At 43.3% G+C, this 25,590-nt stretch overlaps 1 protein-coding gene across 5 annotated transcripts in view; it reads left to right on the top strand.

Annotated features, from left to right (window-relative positions):
• GRIA1 (glutamate ionotropic receptor AMPA type subunit 1) overlaps window positions 1–25,590 on the top strand; it is a 120,678-nt gene that overhangs the window by 79,448 nt on the left and 15,640 nt on the right. For all 5 annotated transcript variants that reach the window (XR_005626690.1, XM_039701327.1, XM_039701328.1 and 2 more), the window contains exons 8-13: window positions 1,239–1,343; window positions 3,448–3,558; window positions 4,497–4,703; window positions 5,791–6,161; window positions 21,763–21,961; window positions 22,443–22,690. Coding sequence is in view for 4 of the 5 variants with exons in the window: in XM_039701327.1 (XP_039557261.1) it covers window positions 1,239–1,343; window positions 3,448–3,558; window positions 4,497–4,703; window positions 5,791–6,161; window positions 21,763–21,961; window positions 22,443–22,690 (1,241 nt within the window). In the remaining variant the exon portion in view is untranslated. The remainder of the gene's footprint in view (window positions 1–1,238; window positions 1,344–3,447; window positions 3,559–4,496; window positions 4,704–5,790; window positions 6,162–21,762; window positions 21,962–22,442; window positions 22,691–25,590) is intronic.

Genomic DNA, 25,590 nt, shown 5'->3' on the forward strand with positions numbered 1-25,590 from the left:
GGAAAACCAAAGGAGACATGAAAAAAAGCAGGCTTGGGAGTGCTTAAGACAATGGTGCTTTTTCAGCACATCTATTTTTTATGAGCATGTTGTGTCTTGTGAAAAGGGAAAAGCATGTTTGTCCAAATGTCACCAGGAATATCTCTTGGTTTGAAAGAGCTTCAGAAAATGCTGGCAGATGTTCATTTTCATGACAAACCTTTGTTGTAACAGCAGGAAAACAAACACGGCTTAACCAGATTAACAACAGATTTCCTCTGTAATGATACAGCCTCATTTCTTCACCATGGGTCTTTATTCTGAGGATCTCAGGGTATTTTAAAAGGCTGTTAAATACCTGTCCTCGTTTTGCATGTGGGAAGACTTCAGTTACAGGGACAAGATGTTTGTCCAAAGCAAGTGGAAAGGCAGAGAAAGAGCACTTCTCTGGGTGGTCTCCATAGAAACCCAAATCTGCACTCTTTTTCCCATTTTCCTGGTCCCCACTGCCTGGTTCCAACAGAGGGATGTGATTCCAGTCAGGAGCCCTTCTCCATTTCAGGATGGGCACTTTTGCAGCAAGGGAAGTTCAGGATGTGGGATGTGATGTGAGCATCATTTCATCTTGGCTGTGTTAGCAGAGCTGAAGTGCTCTGTGGAAATTTACGGTTCAGAGTTTCCTATGCAAATGTCAATATTAAATTGTTAGATTTTATTAATCTGGTGCAGAGGTAATTAAATTTGCTTGATAACTTATAGATTCTGCTCCACAAAAAAATAATGGCTGGGAACTGTGGCCATGGTTTCATATTTCCTCCTGATTTACAGTTCCTGATTTGGGCTGACAAATTCTTTACCAAATCCCGACTCCAGGTCAGGTTTAGAAAATACAAAACCTCACAAACTCAAGGAGTTCAGAGCTGATTTAGCTCACTGTCATATCCCAAGAGGTGATGGGCTCACATTGGCGATCTAGCTCTTAGGCTGTGCTATGTTTTAAACCATTTAGTTTTAAGAGAAAGGGTTTTTAAATGAAAGAGTGAGCTAAGAGGATGGCTGTGCCCATGGCCAGGCATGCTGCAGAGAGCAAGCCTTAGTGGCAAACCAGTTTCAGGCAGATGTGCTGCCTCCCCTGCATGGAATTGAGAGTAATGACTGCACTCAGCACCCTTCTTCCCCTCCCCTCTCACTGCTGCTGGATCACCACTGCATGAGAAGCTGACCAATTTGCTGTCTTCATTGATATTTATGTATTTAAGGTCCGTTTTGAAGGATTGTCTGGCAACGTTCAGTTTAACGAGAAAGGACGCAGGACCAACTACACCCTCCACGTGATTGAGATGAAACACGATGGGATCAGGAAGGTAAAGCAGGGAGTGACCCAACATCCTGTGTCAGGTTCCAGCCCATGTTTGAGTGGCAGTGTGGCTGGGTCTCGACAGGCATTCCTGTTCATGAAAGTTTGTTTGTGGAGTCATAACAAGGGCATTCCCAGCTCTGGGCATGAGCAAAGCCAAGCACTAAGGAGGACTTGTGGTGTGTTGCTAAAAAAATACAATGTTTGGAAGGTGGTATCAAGAGCAACAAGGGCATCCCAGGTGTGGCAAAAATTTTCCAGGATGCTAAAACTTGGTCAGTTCAGCTTTGCTATTGACACAGTGTATTGATGCAGGCCCAGCACAAGGTCTGGCTTTGTCCTTCCACTTTTTCAAGGATAAACAAAGGCAGAGCCAGGCAAAAGCTGTTTGCCCCAACCATTGTAAGTGAACCCTTTATGTTGACCTAATTCTGCTCTCCTTGAAGTGACAAAAGCTTTAACACTAACCACGTCCCAATAGCTACACAGACCTTTGTGCTCTTCTGAAGTCTTGATCCCTTTCTGTATCCCAGCTCTTTGAAAAATCTGGCCTTGTTCAGAGATGCCAAGCCCTTGAAACACGAATTCTTTTGAAAATCTGACTCTAGGTGCTTATGTCCCACTTTAGATACCATGTATTTGAAGAACAGAGAATAACTCAGTTATTCCTTGATAAAGGAGAGTTATTACGTATTTTGGAAAGGGGCATTCTCTGCATCTCTTCAGGCCCCTGAAAGATAAAAAACTTGTTTGAAACTAAGAAAAATGTAAATAATGAATGTTCCATATTTACAGCCCCTATCTCAAATTTATGCTTACATATGACAGCAGGTGTGAGATCAAAGCCCCCCCCACAGTCAAGTGAATCAAGGCAAATTTTCTTTGACAAATATAATAAATGTCATTTTGAAGATGTACAGTGCAGTTGTCCTCCACTGCAAAGTATTCATAAGAGGACAAAGGCAGCATCATGCCTAGTTTGGGTCTCTGAACTTCAATAAGTTGGCAGTCTGGAGAGAGTCTAGAGGAGATGAAATTGAGTGGCTGAATGTCTTGATTTTTCTATGTATTTACCATCAGAGATAATATTTGTTTGTAAGAGATGTACATCATTGCCCTGATGCACATTGTATTTTAGATCCACCAGGTGAGCAGTGCAAAGCAAACATCCATGTCTCCACTTTTGTTCCCCTAGGGCAGAGCTTTGAAAGCCCTTTCCTCACTTTTCATTCTTTTTGTCTGCACAATGAAGAGTGATTAGAAGCCTGCAGAGATTTTTTTTTTCTCCTCAGCTGTCATGATCTCTAGTCTGCCATCAGCAGGTTCCTGGTCATGCCCTGGTTAATACCTTTTCCCATTTATGATAAGAAATTCCTTTCATATGAGCAGAGCTCAGGCAGCTTCATACTTACATGAGGTGATGGAAAACCTCTTATAAAATCAAGCCCTCAAAGTGGATAACCTCAACCATGATCTTCCTAGAGATATTTGCTGGCACTCTGCTTTACCTGCAAGAAGTGATAGAGCTGCCCAAATCCTTGATTATTATTAAGCAGAATTTAACCTTAGAGTTCTTCCTTTCACAAGTGCTCAGTTTATTCATAACCCCAAACTTTTTGACACTGGTGCAGGAATGGGAGGGAGTTCTGACTTGATTTTTTGTCCTGTTGTCTCAAGATGTCCCAAGAGTCAGTCAGTCACTCCTGTATTCATGCAGGATTTCAGTGTAGGATAATTTTTCATCACCCTCTAGCACCTGCACCTGCAGCAGGCAAGCTCACCATTAGGATAATTTTGGAAGTCACACAGGGAAAGTGTGAACTTTCTTCGTAGGAATGGCAGTAATCACCAGTACAGTGTGATAAATGTTTTTGCATGCATACAAGCACTGTGCTACTGTACCACATCATGCACATTATTATTTTCAGGCTGGAAGCACAGTGGGAGGGGGAATTTCCCTGTCCCACTCATCAAAGTCATGAAAAATCAAGAGAGAATATTTCTGGCTGGGTATGAACATGCAGAGAAGGCTGATCTGGCTTGAATGACCCTGTTACTGTACCTTGGTTAATATTCCAAAGACATATTAATGCTGGTTTTGTATTGGGCAGATTGGTTATTGGAACGAAGATGAGAAGCTGGTCCCAATAGCCGTAGATACTCAAAGTGGCAACGAGTCTACGAGCCTGCAGAACAGGACCTACATAGTCACAACTATCCTGGTGAGTGCCGTGACTCCCACGCCAGCTCTCCCTCTCCCGCATCTCCCTGATGTGCACACTCTCTCTGCCCACTTGTGAGCCCCTCTTTGTATTATATCATTTTTATAATAGCAATAATAATAATAACAATAATAGCACTTACTGTTTCCTGCCAGCTCCATAAAGGTATCTACAAATTGCTGTGGCTAATTAAGTAGGTATTAAAGAGCTCTCATTCTTAAGTGTAGAAAATACAAAAGATTATGACAAGATAGTAGAGGCATCAACACAGGCAAATCAGGAACATTGTACCTGTGGTTTGTATTTATCCCACAGAATGGGGGCTGCAGTTTTGGGAAGGATAAGCTGTTTTGTTCGGAGAGGCTGAATCATTGCTTTAAAAGCAAATCTCCACTGTAATCATGAAGGAATAATAGGTAGCCCACAATGTAGGGTATAATATATTGTGTCATTGTATACACTTACCCTGCAGAAACATGAAATATTACTAATTTGTTTGCTGATTGCTTACTGGGAGTCTGCAGAGAAGGCACAATATCCAAACTGAGTTAAACACTTTAAGGCTCTTTCCTGTCCAGCAGATTTGATTCTCCCTGTACCCACACAGGCAGCATGCCTTTAAAAATTCACAGCTCAGATACATTAAATACCCCTTGCAGAGCTACACTGAAAGGTTTGTTGCCCAAATCCCACCAGCTACTCTATTCCCCTCAGGTCCATCACTGCAGGAGCTGCACATAGATTCTGCATGAATAAAAAGTATATGCCGCAATAAAAAAAAAATAATCAGATTTTGTACCTTCTAGAATAAGCCCACGGTGTGTTGGCTGTGTCCCTTGGCACAGGAACACAAAGCTAGAGCTTTGCAGGGCGACCAGAATGTGGTGTGCACCTCTGGGACGAGGAGCAGGGCTCAATGCTGCTCTTCTGTGTGCCAGGAGGACCCGTATGTGATGCTCAAGAAGAACGCCAACCAGTTTGAGGGCAACGAGAGGTACGAGGGCTACTGCGTGGAGCTGGCTGCCGAGATTGCCAAGCACGTGGGCTACCACTACCGGCTGGAGATCGTGCGCGACGGCAAGTACGGCGCGCGCGACCCCGACACCAAAACCTGGAACGGCATGGTGGGAGAACTCGTCTACGGGGTGAGTTTCCAGCCTCAACCTTTAGCTCTTGGTAGCTGGGATCACATTCAAGCGCCAAAGTTAGGAGTCCTGCCCTCTCTCAGCCTGAGCTCTCCAGAGGACTGCAGCTCAAACAATCAGCCCGAGTGAAATGTTTTAATTTAGGGAGAGACAGCACATTCTGTGCCTATGGAAATGTCAAAACGTTTCCTTTCAACAGTTCCAAGATTCTTTTTCTTTACATTTTTAGAAGAGCAAGTATCGAAAGGTCATGCTTTCCCATGGGTAGAATCTCCAAATTTTACTCTATTTTATATTTGCATGGTAATGGCAGGATGAAAGAAGAAAAAGATTTCAAACATTCAGCACATGAATGGTGACTAGAAGGATGAGATTACTTTCTGTCCAGCCACTCATTTCCATCATCAGGGATGTACACCTGCACCCTACACTTCCAAACCTGGTTTGGTGTGATAGTTCATGCTCTGTGATGTTTAGGTCATCTCTCAGAGAGAGGAGCCAAATTTCCCTTCCCCTACAAGGGAAATCATGTCCATGTGAGACTGTGTTGGAATGGGGATGATCTGTCTCCTGATGTAAATGCTGCCAGCCATTTCAATGCATCTCCCTCTCCATTTTCAAGATGGACTGCAAAATTAGTGGAGAGTGCATATCAGTGTTGCTGGAACATTTTTCCTCTTCTCCTGCATCAGTTATGCAATCAAAAGGCAGTTCCTGATGGAAGTAAACATCCTGACATCCCTTTTCAGGAGATTGGCCTTTCCTTGCCTCTTTTGATGTCTGGATGATAAAGCTCTTTTAGAGAAAATCATCTTCATCATATTGTGACATCAGTGGATAAATCAGATGAGAAGAGCTGGGTGGCTGCAAAAAGAAAGTGCTGTGATTTCAAAACAGATTGGTAATCAGTAGTGATAAAATGGAAATAATCCACCAATATTATGGCTTCTCCTTTTTAACCTTCTTCTTGGAATTGGTATTGTCTGATTTCTTCTGAGGTTAAACAGAGATCAAAGGATCATACACTGCAGTTAGTAGATACATTTTATTCCCAGTCTGAAAATCTCTTTTCTGTCTCCTTTTTCAGAGGGCAGACGTGGCTGTGGCACCATTAACCATCACCCTGGTTCGAGAAGAAGTTATAGACTTTTCCAAACCATTCATGAGTTTAGGTATATCAATAATGATAAAAAAACCTCAAAAGTCCAAACCAGGAGTTTTTTCCTTTCTGGATCCTTTGGCCTATGAGATATGGATGTGCATTGTTTTTGCCTACATTGGAGTGAGCGTTGTGCTCTTCCTGGTGAGTCGCTTCAGCCCTTACGAGTGGCACACTGAGGAGTACGAGGAAGGACGGGACCAGCCAGCCAACGACCAGACAAATGAGTTTGGGATATTCAACAGCCTCTGGTTCTCCCTAGGAGCTTTCATGCAGCAAGGATGTGATATTTCTCCAAGGTGGGTTGCCTTCCCTAATGAACCTTCTTCCACTTCTCATGGTTTAATCTTTCTGTGTGCTTTGAAGCTGAACAGGTTCTACTTTGACCTCCCTTCCTGAACCAAAGTGTAGTTTTGTGAATCAGTTACAGACTCGGAAAAGATCCAAAGGCCAACAGGTCTCACAGCTATGACCTTGGGATTTCAAACTTGACACCTTGAAAATACCATTTGAATTTTTCTTGAGGAGGTCTTTTGAGGGAATTTACAGAAATTATAACAAGTTTTTCTAAAGCCAACCAATTGCGATCAAATTTTGTCAGTAATTTATTTTGTTCCTAGTAGAAGTAAGATGATTCTGGCATTATAGGGAAGATAAAAACTTCCAGCAAGGCAGGTAGAGGTAATTCAGGAGGTGCCCAGTGAAAGGTTATATGGTCTGTGCCAAACATTATGGAGCACAATGAGTGGCTTAATTGTTACTGGCCTTTAAAAAGGTTAGAGAAAGACCAAGTTTCATCCTGCTTCCCATTTCAGCCAACAGTTATGCTTCCTGAAAGTTCAGTAGGACCAAACATCCAAAGTGTTTCTAAAGGGACTTTTTGGTGAATGATTCTTGTGATTTACTTAGATAATTTTTCCTTCCTTTTGGAGGCTTTGTCTCCCTTCTCTTCAAAGGAAGTTTAATGCAGAAATACCCATCTGTGGATGAAGACAGTGTGCAGAGGTTGATTTCCAGCCTGCTGTGGTGGCATCAAAGCTCAGGGGATGAGAAGGAGGCACAGCTCCATCGACAAGGGGAGATAACACCGTGCAGCTCAGCACAGCTCCCCTGGGATGGCAGGGAAGACTGAGCACCAGCTTTTGCCTATCAGATGCCAATTTATCCAAATGTTAATGAGCTTGTGATAGCAGGGAAATAACAGCCTGCAGGGCACTTTGATAGTGACAGCCTTTATGAATATGTTTTATTATCTGATCATTGATTAGTAGGAGGCCAGACAGAGAATCCAGAAAGTCTTCCCAGCAGAGGAAATTTCAACTTTATTGCTGTCTTGTAACCAGCCCCATAGATTAGGATCAGGTTATTGTGATTTTTATTCTCCTTGTTGTTTTTGTTATTATTTTTATTTATGAAATAAAATGTCTTCCTTTGAGGTCATTTCAATAGATGGTTTCTGATCCAAGGAGGAGCAGGGAGAGGTGAAAAGCTGAGGCTTTGAGGAATAGCAAATTTGGTAACATCTTTAATAAAAAGTGTCAGGGAAAGATCAGTAGGTTTCATCCAGCTAACAAGATTTGCCCTAGCTAAACAACATGCTTTGAATCACCATTTCAAAGTGTGGTTTTATTTTGCTTTGAAAAGGGAAATGAGAATTATTCCATCATTGTTATTTTAATGTTGGTTGATTTAATCATCCTGATAATGAAAATTACAATTTCATTGAAACCAATATTTTCCCATGGAACACAAGGGCAGTTTCTGACTGCTACAACTATTGGCAAGATGATAAAAACTGAAAAATTAAATACGGGAATTATTATAACTCCCAGTACTCTGAGTACTGCTCCTTGAGATGGTTGTAAGGGGAGAGGGATATTTCTGTGTGATGTGAAAGCCAGGAGGAAGCAGAAGAGCGAGAATTTCTGTAGGATGTTGTTGTGCAGAAAGGCTCTGAGCCCGCTCCCTGTTTCACATGTATTTTTCACACGAACCCAGTGCAGGATTTCTGTGACACATCACTTAGAAATGAGCACTTGGTAGAATGACACTGTGGGCAGGTGGGGATATCTGCTCTATTCTAATGTATTTCCTATGTGCCTGCTTCTAAACTTATCTCTACTATCTCTCAGCATCTCCCCAGTAATGCATTAACCAACATAAATAGCTTCTGTTATACATCTGTTCTGTCATTCTCTCCCCAGCAGAAAGGAGCAAGTGCAGGGGTGTATTTTGTTTTTGTAGAGGTTTTTGGGTTGTTTATTTCAGTTTTGTTTTGGAAAGGACCAGGGGAAATTTGTCTGAAGGTTTGTTTGTTATTTTTTCCAGATCGTGCTTGTTTTAAGTGCATATGCCACTATGTATTTATCATTTAAAAAAAAAAGAGTAAGATCAAAACCACAGACACATCACTCAGCACAGCAGGTGGTGAGGTTTGCAGCAATAGCTTGCTCTTGTAAATGTGCATTCTTCAGTCTCAGACCACTCCCCAGGGAACTTCAGTGCCCCAAAGAGACAAAAATTTGCTTTTGAAGGAAAGTGTTGTCCTTTTAAAGGACAGTCTTACTAGGCAGAGCTTTAAAAAGGCTTTTAAGTACACAGAGGACAACCTACCAAGGACTTTAAAGACACACTGAATTTGGTGACGTGTGGATGGCCAAGAGAGAGCAGAGCTGTGGGTTACCTGCTCAGAGCCTCTTTGCAGGAGGTCAGCTGGTGTCCTGGAAGCTCTGAATCCTTCATGTCTAGGCTTCAGCTGGGTGAATGTGACAAAGGGCAGGCAGCAACCAGTCATGGAGAGTCCCAGCTGGAGCTGGTGGCAGTCTGTGTTGTGCCTTTGGACGCTGAAACACGAGCATGAGCAAGGAATCCATCCAGGAATGACTCAATGGCAAATGCATGGCTTCAAACCAAGGGGCTGTGAGCTGTTGGGCATTTCCCACTGGAGTGTGTGTCCACCTTCTGCACCCTCACTGACCAGTGGCCCCACTGGGTGTGGAACTGTCCCTACCACGTGAATTTGTCCTGGTTGAGGTGAGACAGCCCCTGCTGTTGCCCTCAAAGCTTTGAAAGCTGTCTGGTACCCAGCAGGGTCAGGGAGAAGCAGCAGCTCGGAGCTGTGCACAGCTCCACGGGGACAGGCAGGAATCAGTGACTCTGAAACAAGCCATAAACCATTAGGCTTTGCTAAGTGCCACCTTAGCTTCAGAAAACGGTCATGAAATTGCAAAAGCACTCATTAAAGGTGAAATACAGACCCAGAAAGGAGCTCCTCAGAGCAGGCTTCAGAGGTGATAAATAACCCAGAGCCAATAGCGAGAGCCTGCGGAAAGAAAAATGTGAAGTAAATATGACTCATATTGTACCATTTTCAGAGCTGTAATTTGATAAATTGTCTTCAGAGCTTAAAATAACCGTGGTGTGTAGCAGCTGTGGGGCCCAGGACCTTGCTAAAGTCCAGCACGTTGCTGCCATTCCTCACTTATGGTGGACCTGAGGCCTTTGAGAAGGAGACTGAGGGGGTGATTTGGCATCCCAACCTCCTCTGCAGCAAAGCAAGGCATCAGAATTTTTCACCTTCTCCATAATTTTCTGCAAAATAAATAATTTGACTGTTGTGAAAGGGATGGAAAAACAGGGAGCAAAATAGCATCCCTTGTCAGCTTCCTATCTTGATCTTCCATTTTTTGTTATCACAAAACATGTTGCTTCATATGGTTTGAGCCCAAAAGCGACTTCTTGTATATTGGAGACTATTAAATTTAATCCAGTTATTCTTCCTGTGACTCAGAAAATTTATGTTTGACTATAATGAAATACATTTGGTTAAAACAGATCTTCCAGAAAGGCATTATTCTTCACTTGAAAATACCATAAGATAGAATAGACAGTTACTCTCAGCTGAGTTGACTTATCAAAATAGGAATCTTATCCCAACTCAGGTTTGGCAGGTGGATAAATATCACACAATATCAGCTGGTGAATTCAGACATCATTTGTGCCTTGCCAGAGGAAAATTAAATAAAAACCTCCAAAAATTAGCCCAACTTCTTGGAGCCTCCCTTTATTGTTGAAACAAAAAGGATACATATTCTGAATTCAGATCAAAATCTACTGTGAGTAAAAGGGAAATGCATACTCACATCATGGCACACTAGGCTATCTTGTCATGATACCTGGAGAGCACAGCTTGAAATCACTCATTATAATGAAATGTGAAATGGTGGCTGAAGCCTTCATCCCATCTGTGTCTCAGAGAGAGCCTGGACAGGGGGTGTTTTGGGAGCATCTGCAGGGCTGCCTGAGCAGGGGGAGTCTCTGTGCAAGGAGGGACCACAGCTGGGAAATGCTGGGGTCACACCAGAGTGCCCTAAAGACTTTGGGGCTCAATGTGTGCCAGGAGACATGGCACAAGGTACAATCCACCCTCCAGCTGGCTCGGAATAAAGAGCTAACAGGTCTCCACTGCCTGCAGAGGCCAGAGCCAGAGGCTTTGCAGGGTGCAGTGCTTTGTGCCAAGCAGTGACCACGGCTGGGTGTGCTGAGCAGGGAGGTTTGCTGGCAGAGATGATGAATGGCTGCACTCCCAGGCAGGAAGGAGAGAGATAGATGCTGGCTGCTCTCCAGTCAATAGATACCATCTATTATTTATAGGCATCTTGTGGACATTGTTATTTGTTTTTTGTGACATGGAAACAGTGCTCTGGCTGATCTGCACTGTGTGCTCGTGTTCACTGCTCCTCCTCAGGCTCTCTGCTGCACTCCATCAGAGTGGTGTGGCTGGGGAACAGCAAACCAGGTATTTATCATGTACCTGTAATTAATGCTGAGCATTTTCCTCTGCTCTTTTTCCTGTTTATTTACATTTCTTTTTAGCCCAATTGAAAAAAAGTCACAGGAGACTTCAGATTTTGAAAGACAGCAGCATTTTAAATTTCATCAAGATCTTCCCAATACTGAAAGGGTTTAGCTAGTTTTTGAGCAAAATCTAAATCAGAAATTTATTAGAAGAAAAAAGAAAAAAAAAGTTGTGGGGGTTTTTGTTTGGATTTTAGGGTTTTTTTGGAGGGAGGGTTGTTTTTTTTTTAGTGAGAGGTTTGATTTGGATTTTTTCAAGGAAATTATTTCTGTTCCATCCTTTGTAAACTTACATTTGCAGGGTACTTACTTATTTTGCTAAAAATTTAGCATTCAAGAAATTAGAACCAGCTGCATTTAGCAATCAAAAGGAATTTAATTCCTTCCTGAAAAGAAGGCTGAGCAGGGGTATTTATCTGATGACTCTTCTTGATTTCAGTAAGAGTCTTCTCTGACACTCCAAGCATCTGCCTTGGAAATGGCCTCAAATTGCACCAGGGGAGATTTAAATCGAAGTTTAGGAAAAATTTCTTCATTGGAATGGTGGTCAGGCATTGGAACAGGATGCCCAGGGAAGTGGTGGAATTGCCATCCCTGGAAGTGTTCAAAATGTGTGTGCATGTGGCACCTGGGGACGTGGTTTAATGGTGAATTTTAATGGCAGTGCTGTGGTAATGGTTGGACTCAATGATCTCAGAGGTCTTTGCCAACCTTAAGATTCTGTGGGGACAAAGCTCAGGTTCATTAATTTGTGCTGGTTCCCTTGAAGTGGTGAGCTGACTTTCTTTGAGAATAAAAGGAAGAAAATCAGGACTTCGACTTCTGGAAAACTCTCTTTGCCTTATAAAAGTGATTGCAAATGATGTTGCAATTATCTCTACCTGGCAGAGTTAATTATGTCCAGGGAGAGCAAATTCAGGTCACAGGGTAACAGCAGCACTTGCAAATCACCAGGAACTGATGACCACACTTATTTCTAAAACACACTTAACCAGGGAAAGTTACTCACCAGAGGAGCAGCTTGACAAATTGCACAATATCCAACTGAACAGTCCCCTTTGGAGTCTGCACACTTCCATGGCAACCAGAGCATGGCAGCCAGGGGAAAATGGAAATTCTTTTAAAATAATCATCCTTGCTATCCTTTTTTTTCATTTGGAAAGACGGAGGAAATAACCAACCGAGAGAGCATTGTTGGAACGATGCAATTTCTTCTGCAAAGGAAAAATTAGTCTTTTGAATTTGCACACACTGCCATCTGAAAATGTCTAAATGCTGCAGAGGTAATGAATGCTTCCTCCACTGACCTGTAAGCCACTTCCTCAGGATGCTTTTCCTTTCAGGCATATCTAATCACTCTCCCACAGTTCTGACTTTGGGCCTTCAGCATTGAGGTTGCTGGGGGACAGCAAGAAATTTGCTGAAACTCCTCCCATTGAGTGATAGATTCACTAATCATTCCACCAGCTGTGTTTAAAATAAGTCATCAAACACTTCATCTAAAAGCAGATATATTAGCCTAAAAATACTTTTGCAATTTCTTTCTTCAGGACTAAATAAATGTTTCTCATGTTTTTCGTTGAAAACAAAGTTGAAAATAGCAGGGGGGAAAATGAATTTCCCTATTTTTAAAATATCTTGGGAAGTTTTATGCGAAAGAGGGTAGATTTGGAATAGATATTAGGAAGAAATTCTTGCCTGTGAGGGTGGTGGGGCCCTGGCACAGGTTGCCCAGAGAAGCTGTGGCTGCCCCATCCCTGGAAATGTTCAAGGCTGGGTTGGATGGGGCTTGGAACAGCCTATGGAAGGTATCCCATGGCAGAGGATTAGAATGAAATGAACTTTAAGGTCCCTTTCAGCCCACCCCATTCTGTGTTCTCTGACATGGAACTGGAAGGTGCTGTTTGTGTTTCTCGTGCTGGGCACTGACTCAGGATGGTGAGGAGCACTAAGATTTACAGGGCTGCCTTCTGACACTCACAGCCTCCTCCCTGACTGCAGCAGGAGACTCTCTGAGCCTCCAGGGACCCCCTGTTATGCCGTACTCAGACTTGCTGATTTTCAGTCAGTAAGAGAAGCAGCTTTTCTCCATTTCCTTTCCTCTCGATAACGAGTTATTCCTGAGCAGTCGGCTCAGCTGGGCTCTGCAGTCAGGACTGTGTGTGGTTGTGTCTCTCTAATAGTTAGGTTGACTGCCAAGTGTTTTTGTCAAAGAATGAGGGTTGTGAGGAGCTGAACGGCCTCCACCTCCCTCAGGTGGTGTCCTCTGCAAGGCTGCCTGTCACACACTGCTTTAATGCTGGCACTCAAAAAAAAATACTGTAGCTAAGATGGGAAGCCCTGAGCATGTTTTCACAGGGAAGTCCCACTTAAATAACTCTTCCATATGCTGTACATTACTTTTATCAGGACTGAGATAGCATGTGCACACTCCTGGATACACATTTGAATGAGCTTTGAACTCCTTGATTCAAATTGCTCTGGCTCACAAAACACAAAAAGCATCCACAGCTGCTCTTTGCTGGTATCACCCCCACAGCTGGCCTTCCACTGGGAGGCTCAGAGTTCTGCCTTCATTCCAGTGGAGTTTGGCACCTATGGGACCTATTCTGCTTTTGTCTCAGATTTCATCCCAACTGCTTGTCCTTGTGACTGGGAAAGCACCATACCCCCTTTTCATGAAAAGCTCAGGAATGCATTTGATTACTGAACAATTCCCATTGTAGCACCCCAAGATGGTGAGCAGGTAAAGACAAATTTATTGAAATGGGACAGAAATATTGTGTTATCCATTGTGAAAGGTTTAACTAAGCCAAGTAACTGGGGAAAGCAAAATGTGGATCTTGCTAAGAAATTGGGGCAAAAATCCTTGTGTACTTGGGCAGGGTCTGGAGATGGAGAGGGCAGAGCCTGGTGTCACGTCTGAACTGTTCCATGCTGTCTTGCCTTCCCTCCATTTCCACATGGATCAAAGGAGCGGCTGGAGAGCAGCTGGAGAGCAGCTGATTTGTATGCTCAGATGGCAGGAAAGGGCACACAGCTCGTGCACACAGCCCTTTCCTTAAACAGCAGCAGCACACTTGATGGCATTCAATCTATTTAATAAAATCATGCAGTAATTCTGATTAGTGCCTACCCAGAAGAGTTGCTGCTTACCCTCAGATCCAAAGGCTAAGCAGCAATAATCCAATCATGGTAATCATAACTTACTACTTTGATCTTCAGATAAAAGAGTCTATAGAAGTGCAAAAGTGTTACATCACCGTTATTTGGACAACTTCAAAGCATGTTTTATACACTAATGAATTCTCCCAACTCAGTCTGATGAGGAGTAATAGAAGGCGAGTGTGTGAACAGAGGAGTAGAGGGGAAGGAGATGAGTCCTCATGTGGTGAAAGGAAAAAGCAATAAAATAAGCACTTGTGCCCTGTGTATAGGTGTGAGACGTGATGAAGAGCCCACGAGGGTCCAGCTGCAGGAGCCAAGTGCAGAGGATGTTCTCCCATAGGAGGAATTTTCTCTTCTCTCTTTTCTTGAAGCTTGCAATAAGAAGCAAAATCTCAGGCTGCAGAGAGGAAAACAGAGGGAGGGGGCAGCTTTTCATCTCAACAGTGCCTCTGAAGCCTTAAAAAAAAGATTTAAAGAATCACCAAATGGATCTTAGCAGGTGAAATAGGGGAGAGCAGAAACACTGAATTTGTTTTCCCTTCACAGTTTGGGAGTTTTAATGTTAAAACACAGGCACACCTGTGCACATAAAACTGCTCTAAAAACACTGTCTGGGGAGAGAAGATTCATTCCCCACCACTTCTGCAAGAGATATAGTATGTCCCTGTACAAAAAAGAAAGGCTCAAAACTGAAACTAGGGAAAATCCAACTACGGTCTTGGTGAGGAATCACATTTTAAATTAGAAATGAGAGATAAAATGAAGGGAATATTTGGAAAGATTGCCAAAGTTAATATCTTCCAGTGCAGAAAATACTCTCCTTCCAGAGCAAAGCCTTTCTCTCATCAGACTGGGAAATCTGACAAAAGACAGGAAAAAAATAAAGGAAAATGAACTAAGGCAAGATACCTTGGAAGAAGTCTGAACTAGGTTATTGTAGCATTATTGCCCAGAAGTCTCAGAAATTGAGCTCTCGTGTGAGCAAAGGTAGATGGCTAAAGAGGATCTTGAAAACATGAAGAACTGATGGTATATAATCCAAAACATATTAAATCTTTTGGGGGGAAAAAGGCAGCTTTTTCATCAAGTAGACTTTGAAGAAGAGACTGTGGGAGACCATATGGAATCCAGCAACTCAGTAAAGGACATTGGCACAATAGGCTGTTGCTCAAAAAGAAGGATGAGTGCTGTTAAATTTGGGGCCACCTGAGGTTGAGGAAGTTCCTGAATAATGAATCTCCTGGGGCTCTCCAGCAACTGCTTCTGACAAAATTTTATGCTTGTCACCTTGTGAGTTTTTCTCAGCAAAGTGAACAAATGTCATCAGAGTGAGAAAAATACATGAAGAGCCTTTTTTATGGTGAAATTTTTGCTCAAAGGCACGACAAGGATTGGGGTTTTCTTCCTTGTAGTGATAGCTGGCAAAACAGCAGAAGAGGGATGACTTTGCCTTTCTCTGTAGCTGCCAAGCAGCCCAAAGTGACCACGTGTTTCTCAGCAAATCACTATCTAAACATTCATCCCTTAAAGCACCCTGTCTGCACAGGGAGAGGCACACTGTGCCTGTACTTCAGAGAATAACAGTGCCTGTCTTCAGATCTGCCTCTCTGCCTTTCAGCTACACTCTCTTATTTTTTCTCATCTTCCCATATCATCCCTCTATCCTGGCCCTGCATTTGCAGTGTTTTTAGCTGCCCTCTGGAAGAGCTGAGTGCATTATCCTGCACTTTTAGGGTTAAACATCTCATTTCAGCATCCAGGGATGCTGTGCAGGGATGGCGGTGAAGGATTTACCTCAGTCCTGCAGTTCTGCTCTGTTGGAGTATTTTTATGGGCCCTGCTGAAGTTGAAGAGGGCTTGCTGCCCATGTCAGTCCCAGTTTGCTTGGCATCTAGTGCTTCCAACACCCCACTAGCTGAGCAGGTGAGTTGTGCTTGTTGAGAATCCACAGGCGTCATTTTGGGTCAGTTGAGGACACAGAAGGGCACAACCTGCAAAGTGCTGTGGGGTGCACACATCACCCCTTGCATGGCTGGGCCCTTTTGATGGTGCCTCTGTCTGTTGGGACTGAGTGTCCCAGGAAGGGGAATTGGGCAAAGCAGCATCTCAGAGGTAAATTCCACCTGGTGGCCATCGCTTCAGGCCACCCACCCAGGACAGGTTCATAAATGTGATTCATCCTCTTCTCCCACAGCTGGGAGCTAAATTAGAGAGATGGAGTAAGCTATCCAGGATCCCATAAAATAGCAGGGCTTCACAGGGAACAGAAAAACCCAGCTCCTGGATGCTAGTCCTCTGATTAGGCTTAGGCACCTCTTGCCTGTCAGAATGCTAAGTGAATGTCTCGAAAACAGCACGAAGCTGCTCCTGCAGTCATGCTTATACTTAGCACTGCAGTAATCCAAGGCCCAATGAGTAGAGAACCACAAGTGGCATGATGCATTTCTGACTAAGCAGGAAAACTCATTTTAGAATGAGGTTTTGCCCATTAAAGGGAAATTGAAGGGGGAAAAAATGCCAACCTATTCTGCAAAAGAAGAGATGAAACAGTAGGAGAGAGAGCATACACTGCTGTCCAAAGCCGTTAGCTTAGGCAGAAAGAAACAGTAAATAAACCATGATTTATAATTAACGCCTCACAGATATACATCCCCCCTTTGAATCTGGGAGATTCTGTGTATTTGCAGAGATCACACTCAGTTGATGCAATATTTACACTGTGAGCATCCACAAGGCCCCTTCTTAAAGGCACTTCTGCTGGCATTCCATAATCCATACTGCCTCCTCCCAGCACATTGGCTTTGAGCTCAGATGGACTGGCAGGGTCTGCCTGAGATCTCAAGAACAGATCTCCAGCCCATATGCAAAAGTTAAGAAGCCCTAATTTTGTTTTTCCTTTTCTTTTTAACAAGAATTAGATAAAGAAAACAGGACAGAGCCAGTATGGGACCCCCAGTACCTGTGCACCTTCAACTTCCTTACCCTGTCTCCCTGGTTAGTATTACCCACAGGGAACCAAAATATGCAGCTCTTAACTCTGTAGAATAGTTGTGAGACATAAAGAAAGAATTTGTACCTCTGGGAGAGGTAAATGAGAATATCAGTGGAAAACTTTCTTACTTCTGTATTTGTAAGGGCTTTTCTGACACTGCCTGTTAAAACCCAGCACTGCAGTCAGGGCTCCAAACGCTTGTACCAGGAGCTGGGATTCAATAACAAGTAAAAGCAAACTCATATGGCAAGAAAATTAGTAATGCAGCATGAACAGAGAAACTTGCATTATGATCCCTTGAATTTTGTGGCAAGCAGTTGTGAGCTCATTCAAAACTCTCCATGGCAAAGCATAAAGAGGATAAGAGCTCTGCAGTCTGTACTTGATGGATGCACCCAGAGCTGATCCCAGCTCCACAACCCCACACTGAATTTCTTCCTTTTTCCTTTTGAGTAAATCTGGAGTTCATGTCAGGAACAGAGGTAAAGTGGTGAGACTAACCATGCCAGATGGTCTGTGACACAGAGGAAAAGCAAAGCTCTTTACATTGACAGAGTTTAATACTGAAAATTTGCTTAAAATAAGAGCAAAACTGGTACAAAATGCTTGCAATTAATCCACTACCAAGTCAAATTTCAGGCAGAACCATGGAATTGTCTAGATCAGTATCAAATTCACACAGTTGAGTTGGAGATCAGAGGCTCAGTGTGGGAAGAAGACCAAAAGTGGATTTGACCCACAATCAGTAGCACAAGCACAGAAGAGCTTTTCTTTCAACAGTTTTGCATAAATTCATTCAGTGACAAATATGTCAGTTGAGCAAGTGAGCCTTTATTAGACTTGAATTTAACAGCAAATCTGGGAAATCCTCCCAAAGCAAGTATGGCTTCAGGATCCCAGATTTGCACTTCTAATTAAAACACTGTCAGTTTAGGTGTAATTCTCCATAAGGAATGGATTTGGGGAGGGGGAAGGGAGAAGTGGGAGAGAACTGAGCTGGTGCTTGAACAGTTTTCCAATGAGGTTTATTCTGTATATTTTCTGATGATCTTGTTAATATTTTTTTACAAAAATGTATTATTCTCTTCTAATAGATGGCAAAGCAGAGGCAAACTCCTGCTGGCTTTTCCTACCTTCCATGAGGGATAAGATCAAAGAGAAAATTGTTTGATCAAGGATTGCATTTTGTTTTAAGAAATGAGATTATAGATGCATGATTTTCTATTTCTGTATGATCCATCAATGCTAAGGCTAAAATATTAGAACAAATCTCTTCCTGGGAACAAAGGGAACTTACAATTCTTTTCTGTGTTCCGCTGGCAAAATGCAGTTATTTTTGTAAGGAAAGGTTTTAAAAAGTCATGTTAGTAAAAAAATCAAAATTATTACTTTCAGCTTGGCCATCTAGTATTTTTATTGGGCAGATTTAAAACAGCACATTTCAGAATTATCTTTTAAATTATATATGCAGGAGGTAAAGATATAACGTACTATAAATGCTGAAAGAAATTATTTGTAAGAGAAAGCAGAAACAAAATTGTTTACCATGTTAAAATTATACCATTTAGCCTTTCATAAATTAAACTATAAGTAACAGCAAAAAGCAAAGCTCGAACAGACCCAAAACAACCATTTTCAGAGTGCTACTTTTAGAGGACATTTGCAACCATTATCTTTGCATTCCAAATGAGAATATTAAGGTTTTATTTACAATTTCAGAGTTTTCCACGGTCCTGAAATCTTGGTTCCCAGCCAGCTCTAATTTTAAGTAGATTGTGCACTGTGGATAATGAGGGCAGAGTATTTACTACTTATTCCTGCAAGGGTAATGATGGAAAGGAGCATCCTGTTCTTGCCAGTTCTGGGAGGCACAGGCAGGATCCCAAGCCAGGGACAAGAGTGGGGGTGTGGTATTTTACACAGCACAGGCAGGGTGCTGGAAGAAGAAATCAAGATATCTTATTTTGCATTGTGGAGGAAAGAAGAGTCTAGGTGCAGATGAAATAACACAGGGTGAAAAAAGTACAGTCTGGTCCATTTAGATATTATACCCCTTTTTGCACCCCATTCATGAAAGCCACTTACAGCTTATTTTAGTCAAATTTTATGTAGACCCTGCTATTTGCAAGGACAGATCCAAACATCTGAACCTTAGCACATCTTTAAAATCCTAACCAGGGTGCTCAGTCTCACCTTAGCCCTGCAGGGGGCTGAGTTACTGACTCCTTTCCACTCAGCAGGGAGCTGATTCCTTCATCTTATGCTTGAACAGGTACAGGGACACGTCCTCATGCAAGAGGATTTAAACCCACAGCACCCATTAGTGAAGAGAGAAGAACTTGAGCCAGGGCTCAAGCTGCAGAACATTTCTGTTATACAAGGTCATTTTTTGTTACCTAGCTCCAGAGTGAGACTTTCAAAACTTCACAGTGACTTCAAAGTACAAGATGTATCTACTCCTCTGTGACTGCTCTTACTAGAGCATAAACATAATTCTAAGTCCCACTGGTTTTTGAACAGGCTTTTAGCTCCCTCGTGTTGAAGTCACTAATGTCAGAAATCAGACATTATCTCCTAAATTAAAAAGGCACTTTGCAAATGTGTCCTGTGATGGAGGCACTTCTGTTCACCTGCTGGGTCTACAGAAGAAGCAGAACAAGGTGGTAGCAGATATTGCCTTTGCAAGCACTTACCATTTCAAGCAGGCATTGGCTTGGTCTAAACAGACAAGAGAAACCCAACTTGTTCTGTTCAGCCTGCATTCACTGCTCCTGAGCCAGGGTGTCACATGGGATCTGCTGGTGTGCTGTTCATCATGACTGTCATTACATTCTTTATTGAACTGCTCTGTCCTCCCAGAGTCTCCATCACTGGCCAGCTCTCCCTTGTGCTAAGTGCTGCACAGCCACGAAGCAAAGGGCCATCTTCTGTAGATCCCATGTGCTCAGGTTCTCTGCTGTGCCTTTCAGCAGTTTTGGTTCACAGCTTCCAGCTCCAAGTCAATCCAGCAACGAGGGCAAACATTACCCACTAGCAGTGTCAGCAAGAAAAATCACACTCACGAGGCCCCTGCCATGCTGGCAGCCCTAGCAAGCTGCTGACCTCCTCTCCTGTCCTCCAAAGCATGTGAGACTGAGCACATCCCTCCTCCTGCCACGAGGAGGAAGGACCAGCACCAGCAGCAGGGACAGCCCAGATGAGCCCAGTCCATGATGGACACATGAATCCTGCCTGCATCCCTGTCTCCCTGGGAAAAGAAACAACCCCTTTTCCCTCTTCCCCCAGCCCTCCCTGTTACCTTCCAGGCTCAGCACCCCAAAGTTACTTCTCCGTGCTGTCAGTGCCAGGTGTGAAGCTGGGAAGCACAAGCCAGCTGCAGCTGAGGGCAGGCAGGCCCCTGGGATTAGCTGGTGGTGAATATCACCAGGATGTTGAGGGTCTGGAGGCAGGAACCCGGCTGACTGCAGCTGAAGGGATTGAAATCAGTCACAGAAATATCCCAGCTTCATCAGGAAGGAGAGGCTTTATAATTTGCAGCTGGAGATGAATGTGATTATTTGCCATGCAAATGGATTTTGCCAGCTCAAAGTGGCCTTCATCAGCAGAGATTGTTGTATTTGACATTATCTGGTTACTTTTGTTTAATGCCTCTGTGCCTTTTCTGAGCGCTTCCTTCCCCGAGCACACATCATCCAGACTAATTTTCTTCCTCTTCCTCATCAATCTGAAGATGTGTGAGTTGAATCTATAGCTGCCTCCCTCCCCAGTCCCTCTCCAAATATGAAACAAATGGTAAAGCTGTATGTGCTGACAGTCCTGCAGGCTGAGTGTTCTCTGCAGATGGGATGCAAGATGGTCACATTTGTCTCACCTAACTTTAGCCCTTAGCTGGACTGGGATATCTCTGTTACCATCCCAGAAACCATATTTCCGCAGAGTGACTCAGATCAGCAGAAAGACAATGCTGAAACATGGTTCCCTGTGGAGAAATAAATGGTGTTTCTCACAGGCAGGTCCTCCTTAGCCAGGCTGTCTGGCTTTATCAAACAGCATTGTATGTTCCCTTCTGTCTGGGACAGCACTCTGCATCTAGAGAAGGAGCATATAAGTAATTTAGACAGAATGCCTGAATGCTGACATCATTCTAAAATCATCTTCCACTCTTAAAAAATATTTGAAAAGGTGTTAATATTAATGCCTGCTTGACTTATTTGCCTCTACAGATATCAAATGGTTACAGTTAATTGGCTATTTGATTGCAGACAGTACAAAACACCTAGATTTTAAATCATTATTATGAACATCTTGTCTAACCATCTGCTGAATACAAAAAAGAGAATGTCAGTAGGCAAATTATTCATTAAGACCATAGCTCCTTTCTGAGCTTCAATATGTCTTACGGAAAAACACAGGGGTTGTTGTTTTAAACTTCAGGCGATGGAGGAGCTCACCAGAAGATCACAGCTGGGCTGTGTTTCTGGTCTGGTTCCATGCTGGTGCTCCTTCCTGCCAGGGTACATGGTACAACAGAGACCTCAGCAGAGACATTGTTGATGGGCATTGCCCCCTGCCCAGCTAAACTTTCTCATAATTACCTCCATGGCTTATTATTAATATTGTACTCTGAAAGGAATTGAAAATCAAAGCAAATTTTCTCAGTTTATTGCTAATTTTTTTTTCACTGTGAATTTACTTATCCCCACTCTAATTACATCGACACCTTTAAAAGCAAAGTAGGAGCTGAGACAGACTTTTGGCTTCCTTGGAAGCAGCTGGAGAGTGTGACTTTGGGTAAATGGCCAGGTAATGATGTGCCTGTAAAAATAATCTGCATCTTTCAGACCTTCCCCCTGCTCCTGTCTGATTCTCCTCTCTGTGTCCAGGTCTCTCTCCGGCCGCATAGTGGGTGGCGTCTGGTGGTTCTTCACCTTGATCATCATATCCTCCTACACAGCTAACCTGGCTGCCTTCCTCACCGTGGAGAGGATGGTGTCACCCATCGAGAGCGCAGAGGACTTGGCCAAGCAGACAGAAATCGCCTATGGCACCCTGGAAGCTGGCTCCACTAAGGAATTTTTTAGGGTAAAAAGGAAACTTTAATGCAAACGTTTTTCTTAGCTTCTTGTTTGGCGAGTCCTCCAGGTCCATCCTCTCTCGTCCTCAGCTCAGGTCTGTTTTTTTTTCACCATGTTACAGCCTGCCAGAAGATTGGCAGTGACTCCAGTGCATGTGATATTCTGTAGTTGTGAACACAAATATGGAATATCCATGAGCCTCCCCACGTTACCAAGGACCTGCTCTGAGCAACTCCAAATGAAACCGTCTCCAGATTTCCAGCTTGGTTTACCTTTGGTTTGATCTGCAAAATCACTCTGTACATGAATATGGGCCAGAAAATCAGGATTGATCTGGGCCCTGGTGCAGAAGTGGTAACATCCTGTTACCTCTTTTGGCTCCTTTGGCCCGTTGGATGTGTGGGTGTGTGTTCAGTCCAAGCTGGAAATCTCAGGGGGCACCCAAACCTCTGTTAACGCTTCTGTTGGGTTTCTGCTGTCCCACGCAGCGATCCAAAATAGCAGTGTTTGAGAAGATGTGGACATACATGAAGTCAGCCGAGCCCTCCGTTTTTGTGAGGACGACGGAAGAGGGGATGATCCGGGTGAGGAAGTCGAAAGGGAAGTATGCATACCTCTTGGAGTCCACCATGAACGAGTACATCGAGCAGCGGAAGCCCTGCGACACCATGAAGGTGGGAGGTAACTTGGACTCCAAAGGCTATGGTATTGCAACGCCAAAGGGCTCTGCGCTGAGGTAAGTAGCTTGGATTTGCTTCCATCTGCCAAACCGCCCAGCAAATCAATGTATGCACACAGTTCAATCTCCATTGCCATGTTAATCACGAAAGCTTGGGGCAAGGAGGTGGGGGAGGTGGAGGAAAAAGGGTTGTGACCATTCAGTGGGAAGTGCAGGGAAGTAAAATGCCCAGCTTCTGCTGAGCAGCAATGGGAGTGTCTAATTCTTCAAGCCCTGCATTTGGAAACTGGATCCTGGCTGATCCACTTGCTATGAATGTGTCTGCTGTATGAGGTGATGGCAGGGGGCTGCTGTGGTGTAACCATTGGTTTCACAGAGCTTTATCCAGAAGGGACGCTCATCCTGTGCCATGTGAACTGCACAGCTTTGCAGAGTATGGGATTATGGCTTGGATCCATGCTTGCAGAGGGAGTTCTCATGGGGAAAGCATTTTGGTGTTTCCTAAAACGAAATGCTGGTTGGAAGAGGTGGGAAATACATTTTGAAAAGCCCTGCAAAGGGTGGGCATTTTCATTCCCTGAGTCAATTCAGATCCCAGCAAGAACGAAATTTATAGCAAGTCCAAAGGGGTACAAACACTGCATTTCTGAGCCCAGACCTGCAGCTGCCACGTGTCTTTGCCTACTGGCCTGTGAAGTATCTTCAGAGACCTTCCTTTAAAAAGATGAACTCTTTAAGATCACAGACCCAGGCCTGAGCTAGTAGCAGAGCCTGGGTGCTGCATATAGCTGCACTCCTGGACATGAGCATCCATCATGAAAACTGACCTGCTCAGAAGAGCATTGCCACAGTCCACAGACTGGTATTGTCATCTTGGACATGGCAGAAGTGTGTTTCCTTTTGGCAGCAGCCATGTCAATTCCTCCCATTACAATCATGAGGAACATGAGTTGCAATTGTTTAGTAAACCATTAGATTACCAAACCAAACCATTAGATTACTAAACCAAACCATGAGATCTCAGGATCTGTAGCATAAGTAGTCAGAGTGATACTCCAATGTATTTCATTAGTTACTGAGTTATTTGTTAATGAAAGCATATTGACCAGAAGTGTATGTGTGGCCTTATAATTGTTTGCTAACATAACCAATACAGAGACATTTAATCCAAGATCTCTGGATTTCTAGAAACCAGATTGTTACCAGATGACCATTTGCAGAAGGATGTGTCTGGTCACACAGTGCCCAAGCCAAAGCCAGCCCAAAGAATCAAAGGTGCATCAATTGGTAGTGGACAAGACCCAAGGATTTTGATTACTACAGTTCTTAGGTCAGCTCACACTCAACTAATGCTTCCAATATCAGCAGTATCTTCAGAGAAGTTGATGTGACCCCCTGTAGGTGACAACCTGCATCACCAGTGCACATGGTCCAGAAGGCAATTCTTGCATCCAGTGCAGTTCAGGCTCTGAAATGACTCAGGTACCTCCAGCTGAAGGTGGACATATTCTCACAGCTTTGAGATGCTTTCTGTTGCACACTTTCCAGTGTTTGTTTTCAGTCTTGCAAATATGGAAATTAGGATACAGGGATGATTCTATTTAATTAATTACTTATTTAAACATCAGTCTTGGATCCTGATTTCGATATTATAAAAACAAACAAACAGGAACATCCTACCTGTCTTGTAATTTTTGGCATGTGAACGAGCCATTTTTCATACTTCTAAGAAAAATAAACCACAAGAAAGAAAATCACATCAATCATTTTACTTTTGCAACTCCAAACATCCCTCTGCTAGGCATGACTCCAAAAATTTCTAACATTTCTTTCTGTTTCCTCTTTTTCATCCTGGCTGCATGTAGAACAAATTTCTTATGGGCCTAATGGCAAAGGAGGAATGCTTGATTTTTCCATCTGATGGTGTTTCTTTGGAACAGTTCCTGTCCATTTTTTGTCCCATTGTCTCTGTTTTGTTCCTGTTGTTTTAATTGTTTTAATCTCGGTAGTTCCCCACAGTCCTCATGTAGTGTCTGTTCTCCCCCTGGAGTCCTGCATGTGAGAGGTTGCCCTGAGCAAGGGGATGTCCCTGAGGCGTCTGCCCAGCACAGTCATCCTGCCTCTCACTCAGTCTCCATCTTCCCTCACTCCCATCCACACAGCAAAAGCTCTGAGCCAGGATTGCAGGAGGTTTGTGACCCAGGTCTATCTTGTATCAGGTGTGTTTTAGAAGCTGGGCATTGTAGCTGGACCAGTTTTCCTGCATTTAGGATAGTTGGTTAGGGGAGAATCCTAAACATAAACTACAGGAGCATTCACCATATATTTTTCTTGCTTCTACATGGACAAACAATGCCAAGATATTGCCACAAATGAATGAAAACAAGGTTGATAATCCAGAAATAATTCTACATGTGGTAGTAGGTGCAAACAGTCTTTTCAGAAGATCAGAATCTTTCAGAAGGTTTGGTCTCTTGGACTGCTAAAAGAAATTACTTCTTCCTCCTAGGTGAATCTGGCTTTGAATAGCTTTTGGCTTCCAGGTGTTAAAATTTTGTTGAATTTAGGCATGCCTGAGAAGGGCAGTAATGGGAAGGCAGAAATTTCACCTTTCAACTGCAGTGAGTTCAGGCTTGATCCTGCCTCACATGAGATAGTCACCCAGCTGTAAAACACACCCACTTACCCAGCAGGAGATCTTCTCCACTGTTGGACAAGTGATCATAAAGAGGGGAAAAAGCCAAATTATCCAAAACAGGGTAAAGAAAACCCAAGAAATTCCCTGTAGGTCTGGACTCAGGGACTAGAGAGGTTTTTGAGATGGCAATCTGTGACAGCAAGTTCTTCAGAGGAGCAATATTGACATTAAAGTTCCATAGAACAGAATTCAGCTTTCCTAGGTCTGTGAGTAAACAGAAAATGTTCCCTGTTAAAAACCCACCTTCATTCAGGACCCC

The sequence above is a fragment of the Passer montanus genome, unplaced genomic scaffold (assembly GCF_014805655.1).
Source record: "Passer montanus isolate IOZ18808 unplaced genomic scaffold, ASM1480565v1 scaffold15, whole genome shotgun sequence".
In the NCBI taxonomy this organism is placed as follows: domain Eukaryota; kingdom Metazoa; phylum Chordata; class Aves; order Passeriformes; family Passeridae; genus Passer; species Passer montanus.